Source organism: Tauraco erythrolophus, chromosome 4 (assembly GCF_009769465.1).
Source record: "Tauraco erythrolophus isolate bTauEry1 chromosome 4, bTauEry1.pri, whole genome shotgun sequence".
In the NCBI taxonomy this organism is placed as follows: domain Eukaryota; kingdom Metazoa; phylum Chordata; class Aves; order Musophagiformes; family Musophagidae; genus Tauraco; species Tauraco erythrolophus.
The window spans coordinates 24,534,025-24,548,924 of NC_141468.1; the positions used below are offsets into that span (position 1 = coordinate 24,534,025).

The following is a 14,900-nucleotide window of genomic DNA, read 5'->3' on the forward strand; positions in this document are numbered from 1 at the left end:
GTAACCAGTTTTGTTTCCCTTTGTCCTTTTTAAGCAACTGTTAATAAATTGTTTTGTTATAAGAAAGCCGAGTCTGTTTTGCCCGGGACCATGGTTGGTGGGTGCTCCCTCTGTTCTTGTCTCGACCCTCAGTCCTTTTATTATATATTTCTCCTCTCCATTTCACTGGAGAAGGAGTGAGAGAGCGGCTGTGTGGAGTTTAGTTGCCGGATCGGCCTAAACCATGACATTCAGGAGCCCTGATTACTGCATTGTCATAAATGGAACCTCTTCATGAGTGAGAGTGCAAGTAGTTATTGCACTTCCATAGGCTGGAACAGAATGATACAGCAAAACAGAAAATACAATCTGTTACGGATCAAATCTGTTTCTGGATGTCATGCGATGCGAAGGTAAATACAAATTACTGGTTGGAATCTGAACACCATGCTAAGTTTAGTTCCTCTGATTTGGCTTTTGCTTTGCTGGTATCATCAATTTCCCAGCTTGTAGTACAGTGCAGCCAGGTGTTCCAATTCACAGAAGGCCAAGAATTACTCCCTTACAAAATATCTAAAGTAAAACCTGGGCGATGTAACTCACATTCAAAAGTAAATGTGCTATGTGACAGGTATAAAACTGCTGAACTAAATGGTATCTCTCACTGTTTTTTTCAGAAGTACCTCAGCTGCAGGGCAAAATACAAGGACATAAGCTACTGACGTCCTCTTAGCATCAGGACCAGACATACAACCCTACACTTCACCGCCAATTAAGAGCAACTGAAAACCACCTCTCAGAAAAGCTGATCAACCCATGACATCAGTGGACATCTCTTTTGAAACACATTTTATGTACTTCTGCTGAGATCTTTTTTCTACCTGCCGCATGGTTCTGTATTACTTACTGAGCACTGATGGTAGCCTCCAGAAAGTGCAGCTTCAAATGGTCAACCTCATCCTTTAGCAAGAAGAAAATCTGGATACCGGATAACAACAACATCTTCAGAGAAAATGGTATACAAAGGAAAACGATTAGTTTCCTGCCATTGTTTCTTCCTGTTAACAGCCAAATTCTACTGGATACTCACCCTGATGCAAAGAACTCATGGCCAGGAATATGCCCACTCCATCCGACTGGATGGGGACATCATCTTGGGAGGACTCTTTCCTGTCCATGCAAAAGGGGATAGAGGGGTGCCTTGTGGGGAGCTCAAGAAGGAGAAAGGGATCCACAGACTGGAGGCAATGCTGTATGCAATTGATCAGATTAATAAAGACCCCGATCTTCTTACCAATATCACCTTAGGTGTCCGAATCCTTGATACGTGCTCCAGGGACACTTACGCATTGGAGCAGTCCTTAACATTTGTGCAAGCATTGATAGAAAAAGATGGTTCAGACGTGAAGTGTGCTAATGGTGACCCACCTATTTTCACTAAGCCAGACAAGATATCAGGTGTGATAGGTGCTGCAGCAAGTTCTGTGTCCATTATGGTCGCAAATATTTTAAGACTTTTTAAGGTAAGGAACATTTTCTATCTTTCTTTTAAACTTCAAGCACAATAAAATAAGTGAGGTGATTGTGTTGTGTTACCTTCAAAAAAGAAAGGAATTTTCAGATTCAGAAATCTGAAATGACTGGTTTGCCCTTTCAAAGCAAAGGGGAAAAAAAACCCAAACCCACAATGATTGCAAACTGTAATCTAAGGTGCCAAATGCCTCTTCTGAAGTTCTGAGCAACCAGAGAACATTTTAATTCTTTAGCAATTTGTATCTTTATTTTTTTACTACACACATTTGTTCCTTATTGAGCCTTTATGCTCATCAAGACTAGATTGAGATTGATTTCTCAAATTTCCAGGAGAATGAAATATAAGGTTTAAACACAAATCCATTTGTAGGAGGACCAGATAATTTCCCTAAATAGGAAAATATGCCAGTAATAATCTAGTGCTATTGATGTACATGTCTAGCCAAATGATGTGTACTGAAATATCTTTGATTTCCTTGAAATCTTAACCCCCTCCATGTTTTTTTACAAGGTGGTATTTTTTTCCAGATTTGTTATCACTTTGTGAGAGATTACTTTTGGACAACAGTTCTACTGGCATTTTCTTCCATGTACTTTATTAAGCTCTGACTTTATAAATAATGGAAAAGTAAACCTGCCGCTTTTAAACTTGCTAAGTTAGATGGGAAGATGAACACATTTTAATCAATCAACTTAGCTGGAACAGATCAGGCAGCAGACATTTGATTTTTAATCCTGTGCAATGGCAAACAGATGATGGTAAGTTGAGCACTTTTTTCTACACACAAAATGACTGTAACTTTTGTCTGAATCTATTACTGTCCTACCACCCACTCTTATTCAGACTCATTGCTTCCATTCAGAAATCTTGTCTTATGTCCTACAACTTCATAACCACTGAAGACCACTTAAAGACTATTTCTTTGACTTTGATGGCAAGGATTCCAGTAATGTTAAATATTGCTGTTATGTATTTTCAAAAATGTTGCACTTGCTTTCTAATTGTTGTAACTGAGAGATTGATCAGTAGTAAGGAAAGATTGGCTTTATTTTTTTGAAAGTTTCTCAAATTAGCAAAGAGTGTTTCAGTCATTTAAATGGAGATTTTTGTCCTTCCCTCTGGTTCTCCCATGAAGGGCGTTAATGATGGATTTACAGTTCAGTGAAGGAGCAAGTGTCTGCTGGGTTGTGGTTAGGTGTTCATTACAATCTCAAAACTGATCCCTAGCTGCATGTACTGCACAGGTTTGAGAATAGTGGAGTTGTTCAAGCTATATGGTTTGCTTGTGAAAATCAAGTACACAAAACTGAGCTAAGACTTAAAGATGTTCTATATGGAGAGCACCTCTGGAGCCATGCCTGGTGGGGGAGGCCTGTCTTTCCTGAGAACAATTATGCATGTTGCAGAAGGTGTCTGTTTTAAATTTCACATCCTTTTTTTGAAGTTGTGTTACCCTATTAAATAATGCATAGTTCTGAAATAATGACAGATGGAACGGTCACTTTAATACCCATCACAATGCAGGGCCACGTAGATTACGACTTAGACCCAGTTTTGAGTTGAATACAGTGCCGTAGACTGATTTAAGAAACTAAGCCTTGTAAGACATGCATTAACTGTGAATTAACAGCAAGAAGGAAAGAGGCCTATGAATTGTCTAAGATAGCAGCAATTTGTCTTCTGAAACCATGACAGCTACCTCCTGATTTCCATTATGCAATAAGATTGCAAATAACGTTGTACTGCAGTCTTAATCAATAGAGGGTCACGTGATACCCCCTCTGGGGAAAGATCTTATTTACCCATTTAATTGATGTAACACAGCTGCTGGCAAAAGGAGGAGACATGTCTTTTAGTTTTAATTATAGATCCTGCACAAATATTCTTAATAATGTAAAAAATGACAAATTATACCCTTTAATGTCTGATGTTGGACCTGCATCTGAAGTCTGTTCTTACGCCTTCCTGTCAGAAGTAGATCTGTTATTTCTGCATGAGTAAAGGCTTCTGGATAGGGCCCTCAGTTAGCAGCACCATAGAAACCATTCACAGTGGTTATAGTCAAGAGGATTAGGAAATTAAGGGTCATTTGCCAGAAATATAGAAGTATAATCCAGTCTGAGTTGTACTTGGATCAAGAGATGGACTGACACTCTTAGCTGATGCATCCCCACAGCTCTGCAGCTGAGGACCAGACCTTGGTCCATGCTTACAAAGGTTCCACGTATGAAATTGTGTTTACTGTATCTTGGTATATGTCAAGCCTGGGCACTCAGCTGGTGTAAATGCCTGTATTTTCGTTGAAGTCAGTGATCATCATCATGCAAACGGCTGTTTTCATCATAACTGGATAAGCGTGGTTCATCCATATTTCTGTCTAACAGTTCTATTTGGCAAGTTGAACCTGTAATTTGAAGTTCAGTATTGCTTTAATATCTACTCTGAAGTTCTTAAATGTCAGGACTACGTATTTTTTGAGAACATTGTTATCCAGTGAAATGTTAATCTATGATGAAATTGTGAGAAGTATATTATATCACTCACTGTTAATATGCAAACAAAGCCTAAGAAGTAGTATGCTCAGCAGCTTGGATTTTTGTGCTGCTATTTTTCTTTTTCTTGCAATTTTTTTCTTTCTTTTATTGATTTTGCAACATAAAACATATAGGTCAATAGTCCTATCTAATGATCTGGTGGATAGCATAAACTGATTGATAGTCTTGGTATCTTTTTATCTTACTGTTTTCATGAGAAGAGGGGAAGAAGGGAACTACAGTAAATGACCTTGATTTATAGCCTTTCTCCTGGTCAAATGGCTCATCTTGAATTCTTCTCTGTCTTTTCTCCTTTTATAATTTCCAGGCTCATCACCATGTAGCTGGTGATTTTCTGCCCTTAGTAGGTCCAAAACATTAAGGTCTAAATTTTGACAGCCTGAATTGCACCTGTTGTTGGTTTTAGAACTTTCAGGGGCACTTTATAAACAGGAAACACTCATTCAAAGAATTAACTGTTTGAAAGTGGACCTGTTATTCCCTGATTATTGTAAGGAGTCTGTTTTTTGTCTGATGCTACTCTGGACCTTGGTGCAAAAAAGATTGTGTGAAACAGTTGCTTATTAAACTTTCAGAACTTGGAGGTGGTGTAGCTGCAAATACAGTGGAAGAAGGAGAAGATCTTCAGAGGTGAGCACAGCAGGTCTGTGCTAGGTAGTAATGCAGTAGCTACCCACTTAAACATTTCTTCGTGAATCTCAGGACAGGTTATCCCCACTTGAAATTGCTGGCCCATCATTTTAAGTTGTTTTTTTCAGAGAACGTCAGGAGTGGGCTGCTTCACTACGGAAATTGAGACAAGAGCCAAGGGGACAGCAAGGCAAGAAGGGCAGTTGTCTCACAACCTCACCTGAACGGGAAGAACAAAACAGGTCCATCAGTGTAACTAGGTTCAGCCAACAGTCCAGTGATTGCTGGACAAGTCCATAGTAGTGAGGCAGGTCCAAGGTCAGCCAGGAAGTCAGGTCAGCAAGGCAAGGTCATGGTCAGAAAGGCAAGGTTGTGATCAGCAAGGTACACACCAGCAGTATAGCTCAAGCAGCAGCCCAGGGCAAGGACCTGAGCTGAAATGCAGCTGCTGAGCAAAGAAGGTGGATAGGAGTCCTGGTGAGGCTTCTCATGACTCTTCCTGACAACTTAGCTGTTTGTCTTGGCTGATGCAGGGTCACATATCTGCACCATACTGGAGATAACCTTGAACACATGGAGCCAAATCCAGGTGTGGGGAAAGGAGAATGTTGCAGAACCCAGCGGTGCATTCAAGGCCTTGACAGTTTTTTAGCATTTCCCATGGCAGTGAATGTAGAAATATGACAGACAGACACAAGCCAGCCTCTTTCCTTTCTTCTGGTGTACCAGGTGCTGCTCTTTCCTCTGGCTAACAGAAGGTGACATTGTTTGGCTTTTGGATTTTTTTCAGTCTGGATATCTTGCTATCAAGTTACTTTCTGTTTGGCTGGTAGGATCTACTGCTTGAGGGGCTGGCTGCCCCAGCTGGCCAGCTCTCACTAGCGCAAAGGCAACTTTTCTATCAACTGGATCACTCAAAATCTTACTCTTACACCCTTCCCTGGCTTTGTCTCACTGAAATTTTGGCTTCCTGTAAGGTGCTTAGGCACAGCCAGGTGGTATCCTTTAGCTTCTTTGTGTGACTCTCACACACATTTGGGCTGTTCCTGGTCCCTCAGAACTTGGCCTGGAGGAAACAAGAAACTCTGTAACTTAGCTCACTTCATGTATTATGTTCCCTCTATTCAAAGCTTCTGCTTATTTAATGTCTGAATAACTTGTATCAACGGTTAAAATGCCCTGAAAAAAAGAGAGAGGTTTGTTTATGCTAGTGTCCTCCCATCTAAAAACCTCATGCTATTTCTGAACTCCTTGGTGCACTCCATCTGTCACCTTCACACATCTTCTAGCCAATGTCACACTGGGAGCAGCATAGGGATGATGGTTTGCATGTGAATTGAGACGGGTGGACAGTACGCTCAGTGAATTGTGATCTTAAGCTTTTATGTATATATTTGTATACATGCATATAAAGCCAAAATATTGACAGTTTTATTCCTTTCCTTGCCTTGCTTCACCTTGCCATTTGCCTTGCCTTGCCTTCTGTTTTCTCCTCTTTTCCCAAGACTAAATGATTTATTTCCTCTTTTTGGTCAAATTCTCTTCTTGCTGAACCACTCTAATCCACTTAAATAGCTGCTGTCTGGAGGGACTAATATTCACTTCATGCACATTTGCCTTATACATTTCATACACATTTACCTCTTCAGAAGTAGAAGTACAAATGCCGTGATGGAGTTACGGTTTCCACTTTATGTGCAACCATCCAAAATCTGAAAGTGAACGCATTAGCTCCCTAAGCATTTTGTTTATTTGCTTTGATTGTTTCCTTGCCTCATTTTGGGTTTCAGCATATATCTTTGGCTGGTATCCTTGCACAGCTACGAGGGCTGCACCTGGATGATGCTTTTTTAGGCTCTGTTGCAGGTCTTTGTCTGGCTGCCATTCGGCACTCTTGCTGTCTTGTGTTCCGGACCTGCACAGAACAGCAGAAAGGCCTCTCGGAAACGAGGGAGTTGCCATTGTACAGAGCCAAGCCTTGCTGAACATAAAGGCAGGGCTATGTATTTAATTGTGGCAACAGAAGGCATCTGATGATTGAAGGGAATATGATGTAAATAAAAAGTAAGAACATTTTACCACGTAATTTCAGAGTGCACATACATACTTTTGTGAGGCAACCTGAACCAGACACAGATCCTGACCCTGGCTATATTTACAGAAATTTTTGCACCTCATGAGCATTACTGACTTCAGAGGCTCTACGGGGACGCAAGAGTCAGTCTGTTCCATGTCTGACTGCAGGGCCTTTCCATAACGGAAGAGTTTTACCATACGCTTTTTAAGAAGTGAAGAACGGGCACAAGAATTTTACTCAATATATTGGTATTCATTAATAAAAAATGTGCTACACTGATTAAAACATGTCAATTTTCTGTTCACTGTGTCATGAAACATTTGTCATTAACACTTTCTGCGGCACAGCATTTGAAATTTGAAATAGGATGATTTTTTTTTTTTGTAGTTAAATTATATGCAGAAAATCTTGTGTGAAGTGTGAAGAAAAATTGTTGTTAGTAGGGAGAAGACGACTGAAACATTTTGAAATCAGCTCTTAAGATGAACAGATTTGTTTTACTTTTGTTCTAGATAATATTTTCACTTTCTGAATCATTTTTAATTATAAAAGGAAGCCATTGCCAATACATCCCATTTAATTTTACAGTGTTTTTTGTAGCTTATTACAAGCACATATCTGTTTAGTGCCTGAGCATCTTGTCTCGTTATTGGCGGGAAAATACTGTTACAATCATTCTACTTTTTCTGTTTTTTCGTAATTCAGCTTCTCTTACATAGAAACAACATTCATCTCTCTTTATATTTCCATGGCAGTAGATACCTGATTATGCAAAAAACCCTTTAATTCAACCATGATTCTTCTGCCAGTACCAGACTAAAAGTGTTACGGTCAAGAGAGCCAAATGCCAGGTCAACACCAAGATAAAATTATAAGTACAACATATACTTTGCAAGTATCAATAATGAAACAGTTGGGAAATTTTTTAGTTGCAGCCAGAGGAAATAATAGGTTTTCAGATTCTGTGAAAACTGCTAGGACTGATTAGCATCAAATTTTATTTGTGCTAAGCTGCTTGAGGCAGGGGAGTACAAAAGCAACTTGATGCATTCATTTAGTATTTTACAGTGTATTAGTTCCTTAAATATTCCTCTGAAGATCTAATATTTTTAGTTTTCTCCCATTCCTGGACGGAGTTATAACTAGTGGTTAGAGCAAAGGGGCAATCTGGTTTTCTGTATTAATTTCCATGTTTGTCATTAGTTTACTACAAGGCTTTAGAAGCATCTCTTGACCTTTTTGTGCTTCTCTTTTGTCATTTCGATTTGATTGTGTTTAATCATTTCACAGGAACAATTGGAAGCTTGGAAGCTTGATTAACGTTTTTAAACGGTTTGAGATGTCTCCTCTGTTTTTGTAGGTCAACTGAAGCTAAAATGTCGAGGTTTTTATGTCGTTCCACAGCCACAGTATGTGAACACCTTACAAAGAGACTGTAGCCGTTAAAGACCAACGGTCTGATTTTCTTTCCACTTCCCCGAGGACAGCTGGGACTATATATATATATATATGCACACATTTTTCCCTCACATGAAGGAAACTGCGTATGCGGAGACAGTAATTTCATCCTTTCATGGCTGAAGTTTTGCTGAGCTCCTACCACTGTATCAGGGTTGTTCGTATGTGACAGAGCCTCCTGAGTTATTTGTTAAATACTACCTATATTAATATAGCTATCAGTTGTAATTTCGCAAATGAGAATATGAAAAGGCTGAGAGGAGTCTCGCAGTTCAGCAAGGGCCAACTTACACACAGAAACACAAACTCTGCAGTGGGCTTTTTAAAAAGATCTGGTGTTAACAGGAGGCACTTTTTACATGTCTGCTAGTAAAGAAAATGTACCTGGCATAGTTCTCTGTCACTGAGGCTGGTTGACACAGCCAATCCACATCTGTAGCATAAACTCCTTTATTCCCTCAAATTGTGGGGCTACATGCAGATTACTGGGAGGGAATGATTCCTGACCCGTGCTGACTTCTGAAGCTTGTCTGGAAACTGGGAGACTTGCTTGGCACAAATCGTGGCTGAGCTATGGACCATCCGGATGGTCTAGTGGTGGAGGCAGCTGAGCTGGTGCTGAGGGATGTGCTCTGAAATGATGGAATTTACCAGCGTAGACATCATTGCTGATTTCTCAGGACAGAGCTCCTCTGCTCCTACGTCACGCTGAAGGGAAACCAAGACACTGCAAGGATCATTGATGCTGTTTTGGTGTTTTAGTACAGAAATGTTAGTTTTATTAGCCACGATGAGAATTAAATTAAGACTTTTTTTTTTTTCCCCTCAGTGGATAATTGTTTCAGTACAATGACAGCTGTGCAATATGAATAGTCCTGCATTCTGCCTGCCATCAGAAACCAGGCACTATTGTGTGTTACAGCCAACTGGTAGATTTTGTGGGTTTATGTATTTCCATCCTCATTATTTCCCCTAAAGCACATTGTGCTTTTAGGATTAAACTGTTTTACAGTGCTTCAATGTATATGCTTGTGTTTGCTAGCATTTATCAGAGAAAAATAGTCATCCAAACAAAAGTCTTACTGAAGGACACTAATTCCACATGAACGAATTAAATAGCCAAGAGCAAAATGCTCCTCTGGGCTGGGATCTACATATGCTCCCAGATCAGAAAAGCAAGATAATATGTCCCCTATCCTTCTGACAGGACAATTAAGCATTTAAGTGAGGCCTTAAATTAGGAGGCTGTTTGCCCTTGGCTGCCTGTGTCCTCAACAGAGAGAGTGAAATGCTTTCAGAGGGGACTGGATCAGGTCTGTGAGTGTGGATGCATCTTTCATGTTTACAGAAAGAGGATGGGTTGATCTGTGCTTGCACTTTCACCAGAGAGAACCTCTTCTCGCTGGATGGCTTTGGAAGCCTTGCATGGAAGTGAGAGGTGGCTCTGTATACATTTATGAGAAGATTTCAAACACCTGCAAGGGCAGCATCACTTTCTTAACTCCTTCCTCACTTTCCTGCGGGAGGTATCTTAGTCACCTCCTTTTCTCTTCCTTTTCTCTGCCCCAACTCTATTTTCCTGTCTTTTTACCTAAAGAAAAGCTACTTTTTGACCACTGTCCCCATTATTTTTAAATGGAATATTTAATTCTGTAGTCTCCAAACAAATTTTTTTCCAGACATACTGAATAAGGAAGGCTCTGACTGGAGCTCAGTTTCTGTGGGTTGTGAAGATGAGTGAGTCAGCAGGAGAAAGAACTGGAGTTTGGGTGACTTATGAGCGGGACCTATCTGTGGGGATAACAGAAAATAAGGGAAATGCTTGTTGAGAGATTGAGCCCTAAAGGGACAAGAGTCTCTCCATTTTACCTCACTGTAGCATTTCTTGTCTGGCACTTCAGATAGATACCTGGCTCTAACTCTTCTCTGAAATAAATTATTTCTGATAGCAATACTGGGATATGCCATGGTATTGTGAGAGCTCTCTTCCTATTGTATTTCTTTTATAGCTTGGGACTGTGGAACAGGAGCAAAAGTGATTTCTCTGAGCTGGAATAATTCATATTTTGAGTTTTGGCTTATGTTCTTTTGTAGGAGGTGCCTGCAGCATTTAGTTGCGTAGCAGCAGTATTTGTAGAGGCAGAATCAGAATCTTTATTCCTTCTTCTCTGATACATTTATGCACATGGCTCTTCTATAAACTTAAAGTAGCCCATTTTGGGTATCGCTCTACAGAAAGCTCCTAAGAACTTTCATTAGCTTTTTATTCTGATAGTGGCTCTGTCACGTTTAAAATGCCATTACAGTCTTCTTCCAGGCTGGGTAAAATTTTGTCAGGCAACTCCATTGCATTATGGTAGCACTGATCCCCCACGGTGAGTGTTACTCTTATTCAGATAAATTTTCTTTGGTTTTTGTTTGTAAAGTCCTATGAAATATTAAGGTCTTAGTGAAAAGTTATCACCACAGTTATATTTAGGCTGTTCTTCAGAGAAGCATTTCAAAGAGGCTGTGGATCTTGCAATAGTTCTCCTGGCCTGACACTTCTAAAGCAAAGCCCAAGAAAAGAGCTGAAGAAAGGGCTGGCTTTCTTACTCTTCTTATTTCTTTTGGTGCCGTGAATACACTTCGATTTTATCAATAATACTGAAACAAGGAAGTCCTCTTCCAGAAGAGCTGAATTCCTTGAGGACTGTCACCTAGACAAGGACTCACTCGTCTAGAAGGGGTACCATACGAATGCGGATGAAGTCACAGGAGGTCTCAAGGACTTGCCTGTTTGGATGATATGTTAAAGATAATTAAGTGAAGTGGAGCATAAGATAAAATGTCGAGAAGCACTGCTATAGAAGACAATACATACTGGCTAATAATAGAAGGGAGGGGTAAATGTGGGCTTTTTCACATGTGTATTGTTTACTGTGTTATTATATTACTATAAATTCATTGGCTGTAGTCTGTAGCCAAACAACTTTTCATGAGAGTGCTGTTGGAGAAGAGAATGTATCTTGGTAATCCGAAACAAGGAACTCATTTATCTTTAAGAGCAACATAAAAAATCCTGGGGATTTAGATTATGCTCATCACTATAGTGTCTGGGACCAAACAAAAACATGTCCTGCAGAAAGAGACAAACAGGCTGGTATTGTACACTGAATGGAAAATGTGGAGGCCTGGGAATCCCAGGACTGCAGAAGGCTTGCTGCAGGGGCATGACTTTTTTTATGATTCAGATAGCTGGCTTCTGCCGAGTTCAGGAACAGCAGACAAGTAGCATAAGTGACTACATTCTTCTGTAGCTAGCTGGATAGGACCTGCTTGTTGAATTCTGTTTACTCACAAAGGAAATGGAGTCCGATTTTTGTGGCACTTAGTCTCATTCAAATGAGGAAGAATCCCTGGGAAAGCAATGAATTCCAGGGAAACCAGAGAACTATACTGCTGTAAAACTGGATTTATCCAGAGGGAAAAAATGTCCTGTGTCCATGCAAAATTGCATCCCGTTGGTATTACTGTCAGTAGGCTTTCTATTCCAGTATGAGAGTTCAACAGGTGTGTAGGAAAAGCAGATGTGGGTCCTCAACTATTGCGTCATGGCATTTTCAGATATGATCATGGTGATGCTCTTTTGGTCTCAGTTTGCAAAGAGATACAGATATGCTCAGCTGGAAGAGAGATGGTTTGTTTCTGTGGGACAGTATTGATCTTGGGGGACCTGGCAATCTGATCACTGCAGGTATGCCTCTGCAGAGTAGCGTTTATAATTTGGACTAACTACAAAAATAGCACTTCACATTTTACTGATGAAGAGGAGTTAGTAGCACAGATGTATAGCTAGGATATTGATTCAGGAGGGAAAATACAGGTTGACTATCAGAAAAAAATATTGCCAAGAAGTATTCTATTGTACGTTGTCTAAAAGTTAATCCATTTGTTCAGGATAGGAGAAATACCAAATTTCCTACTTCCTAGCTTTCCGAAAATTAGATTGCATAGAAGTATAAAAAAATACACATTTTTGTATCAGTGGGAAAATGATCTAGGTAAAATAGCCAGTGTTTTCCACTCCCTAACTTTGAGGGTTCTGTTTGCTATCCCTTGCATAACAAAGCACAGGATTTAAAAGTTACCAGCTGCTATATTTACTTTCCGAAGTGTGAAGAAAATATGTATTGTCCCGAGGATTAAAGGACTGATTCTCTTTGTGCTCAGTTCAGGCAGAACTGAAGTGTCTGTAATGAAAGTAAAGGCTACTAGAAAGCATGAAACGTGAGAGAAAAAAAAAGTGTTTGTATCTTCTTTGTTGGACAGATTTGATGATGCCCTTTGAAAGTTTAAGTGTAAACATTTATCTTATTAACCAGCATTTCTTTTTTTGTGCATTTTACGAACAATTCCACTTGCAAAATCTAAATGCAGTCAGAGCTGTTGTTTCAGCCCACTGGGAACTGTTTTGCCAAGGATCTTCTGAACAGCAAAAATTCATGATCTGTGAGCCAGTTCACGTCCCCAGTACCAAGTGAATAGCATTTTGGAAACTGGATATGTGAAGTATTTGAGACAAGATGTAATGCAGAGAAAGAATAATATCTGTAGGGCTAGCATCAGGGACTGGAATATGAAGGGAGGGTAGCTGTGCTGTATACGGGAGTGTGAGAAGCTTGCAGTTGGAACAGATGCTGAGGGTGCCCTGTGACTCAAGGTATGATTTCCTGCCGTTCCTGCCAAGTTTCAAAGCTCGTATTTTTCTTTTTTTCTCTCCTTATTTGTATTTTTAGGCTGAATAGCAAAGGACTTGTTCTTCAGGAATGAAGATTCACCGTTCAAGTTTTGCTTACTTTATTGCCTTTCTGCGTAATTAATGTTTGTTTCTGGCATGCAGGAGAGAATGAGAGTAAAGATGTAAAAAGCTGATGAAAATGCAGGGTATTTTTGGGATGGGTCACATAATCACTGGGCTCAATGGCAAGCTGCAAGGCTTTGTCTGAGTGCGACAGACTGCCCTCGCTGCCTGCTGGTGCCCATTGAAGCCTTACATCCTTTGTCTTGCTTCGCCACCGATTTTCTCCGTGACCTTGGGCCAGTCACGCAGAACTGAATCCTCAGCCTGATGGCTGATGCCCGCGGAGCTCGGAGCCCAAGCGACTCTGGAGGACTGAAGTCCAGGGTCCCCCGCCCCTGCTTCCCTGGTTATAGCACTTCTGTGCCTGAAGGGATTTGTGAATATAAAGGCTCCTCGATAATCAGATATAAGAGTGAGGGGTGGGGGCGTATAAGTACCTCAGATAGCTAGTTCTTAACGAGGGATTCCTTGTATCCTCTTACATAGTTCCCTCCCCTGGGTTTTGCTGTGAAAGGGGATTATCCAACTACTGTATGATTTAAATATGCAAGTCATCAGTCTCTGGAGCAAGTGGTGAAACCTGCCTGACCTGCAATCAGAGGCTGTACATCCCCATTAGGAAACCATGACAGTCAAAGAAAGAGAGCCCCAGAGTCAGGCAAAACTATTTGGGTTATTACCCCTTAAAATTAAAATTGTTAAAACTCATCTATAGAATCTATATTGAAGTGACTGGGAAAAATGGAAGTCTGCCATTCTTACGACAAATCATGAAACTAAGGAGTGTAGGATAAAACAAAATGAAGACAGGTGTGTGCAAATGTATGTTCTAATTAGCTGAGTGGATTTTTTTCGTTCTTAAATGCTTGAGAAGAGCGACAGTCAAATCCGTTTTGTAAAAGACTTGCTAGCTGACAGTTATTCCAGTTTATTTCTTGGTATCTCAGGAACCATTATTTTTTGGTTTCATTTTTCATGCTGATTTCATTAAAAGTTTGTTTGCTTATGGGCAGCTTGAGTAAAAATCCCTACGAATAATGCAACTTCTGGCAGCTGTGTGGCAAATAACCGCCTCATCTGTTTACCAGGAGTGGATCAGGGCTTTCCACACCTTTCAGAAAAGGTGATTCGTATTTTTAAATATTCTCCTTTTCAGTTGTTTTTAATATACTCAAAGCATGAATACAATATTGTGAGCAAGGCTGTGCAAATAATTAGTCAGTTTGACAGCTGAACTGAAAATAAACATTCATTTTAATCTGAACCAAAACGATCATGTTGAATTGGGATTTGAAGGCTTCTTTATTTCATCAGGTTTTTTGTTTTATTTTGTTGAGGAAAGCTCTCCAAAATGTTTTGGTTTGCGTTAAAGGCTAACTTTTATTCCACATGAAACAAAATATTTTATTTCTATTTTGGAAATGTTATAATTTAAAAAAAAGTGGTAGGTTTGAAATGCCGGTCTTGGGTACCATTCATTGAGTAGTTGTGTCCCTTTTCTTATCACAGCGTGTTTACTCATGACTTACACAAGGCTCCTGGGCAAATTCTTCCTTTTCGATTCAGAACAGGGAATCAAATATGGTTTAGGAGATGGGACAGCTCAACTCCAGTCCCTACAACAACAGAAAAAACTGCTTTATAGTAAAATTAAGTTATGATCACAGAGGATGAGAGCCGTGCAGAAGTGTACTCCTTCGCTGGGACGCTGAGGCACTCTGTATAATTTAGCTTCCATGAACTTCCACCCGTGACTTTTCCTTCTGCCAGAACAGGCCTTATCCCACCAGTCTCCTGTGTGCAGGGTTTTCCCTGAAGAGCTCT

General features: G+C 40.1%; 1 protein-coding gene across 1 annotated transcript in view; it reads left to right on the forward strand.

Moving 5' to 3' along the window:
• The first annotated feature begins 992 nt into the window (after positions 1–992).
• Positions 993–14,900, forward strand: part of GRM8 (glutamate metabotropic receptor 8) — a 381,588-nt gene continuing 367,680 nt past the window's right edge. The window contains exon 1 of the mRNA XM_086609724.1: positions 993–1,502. Within this exon, the coding sequence (XP_086465850.1) occupies positions 993–1,502 (510 nt within the window). The remainder of the gene's footprint in view (positions 1,503–14,900) is intronic.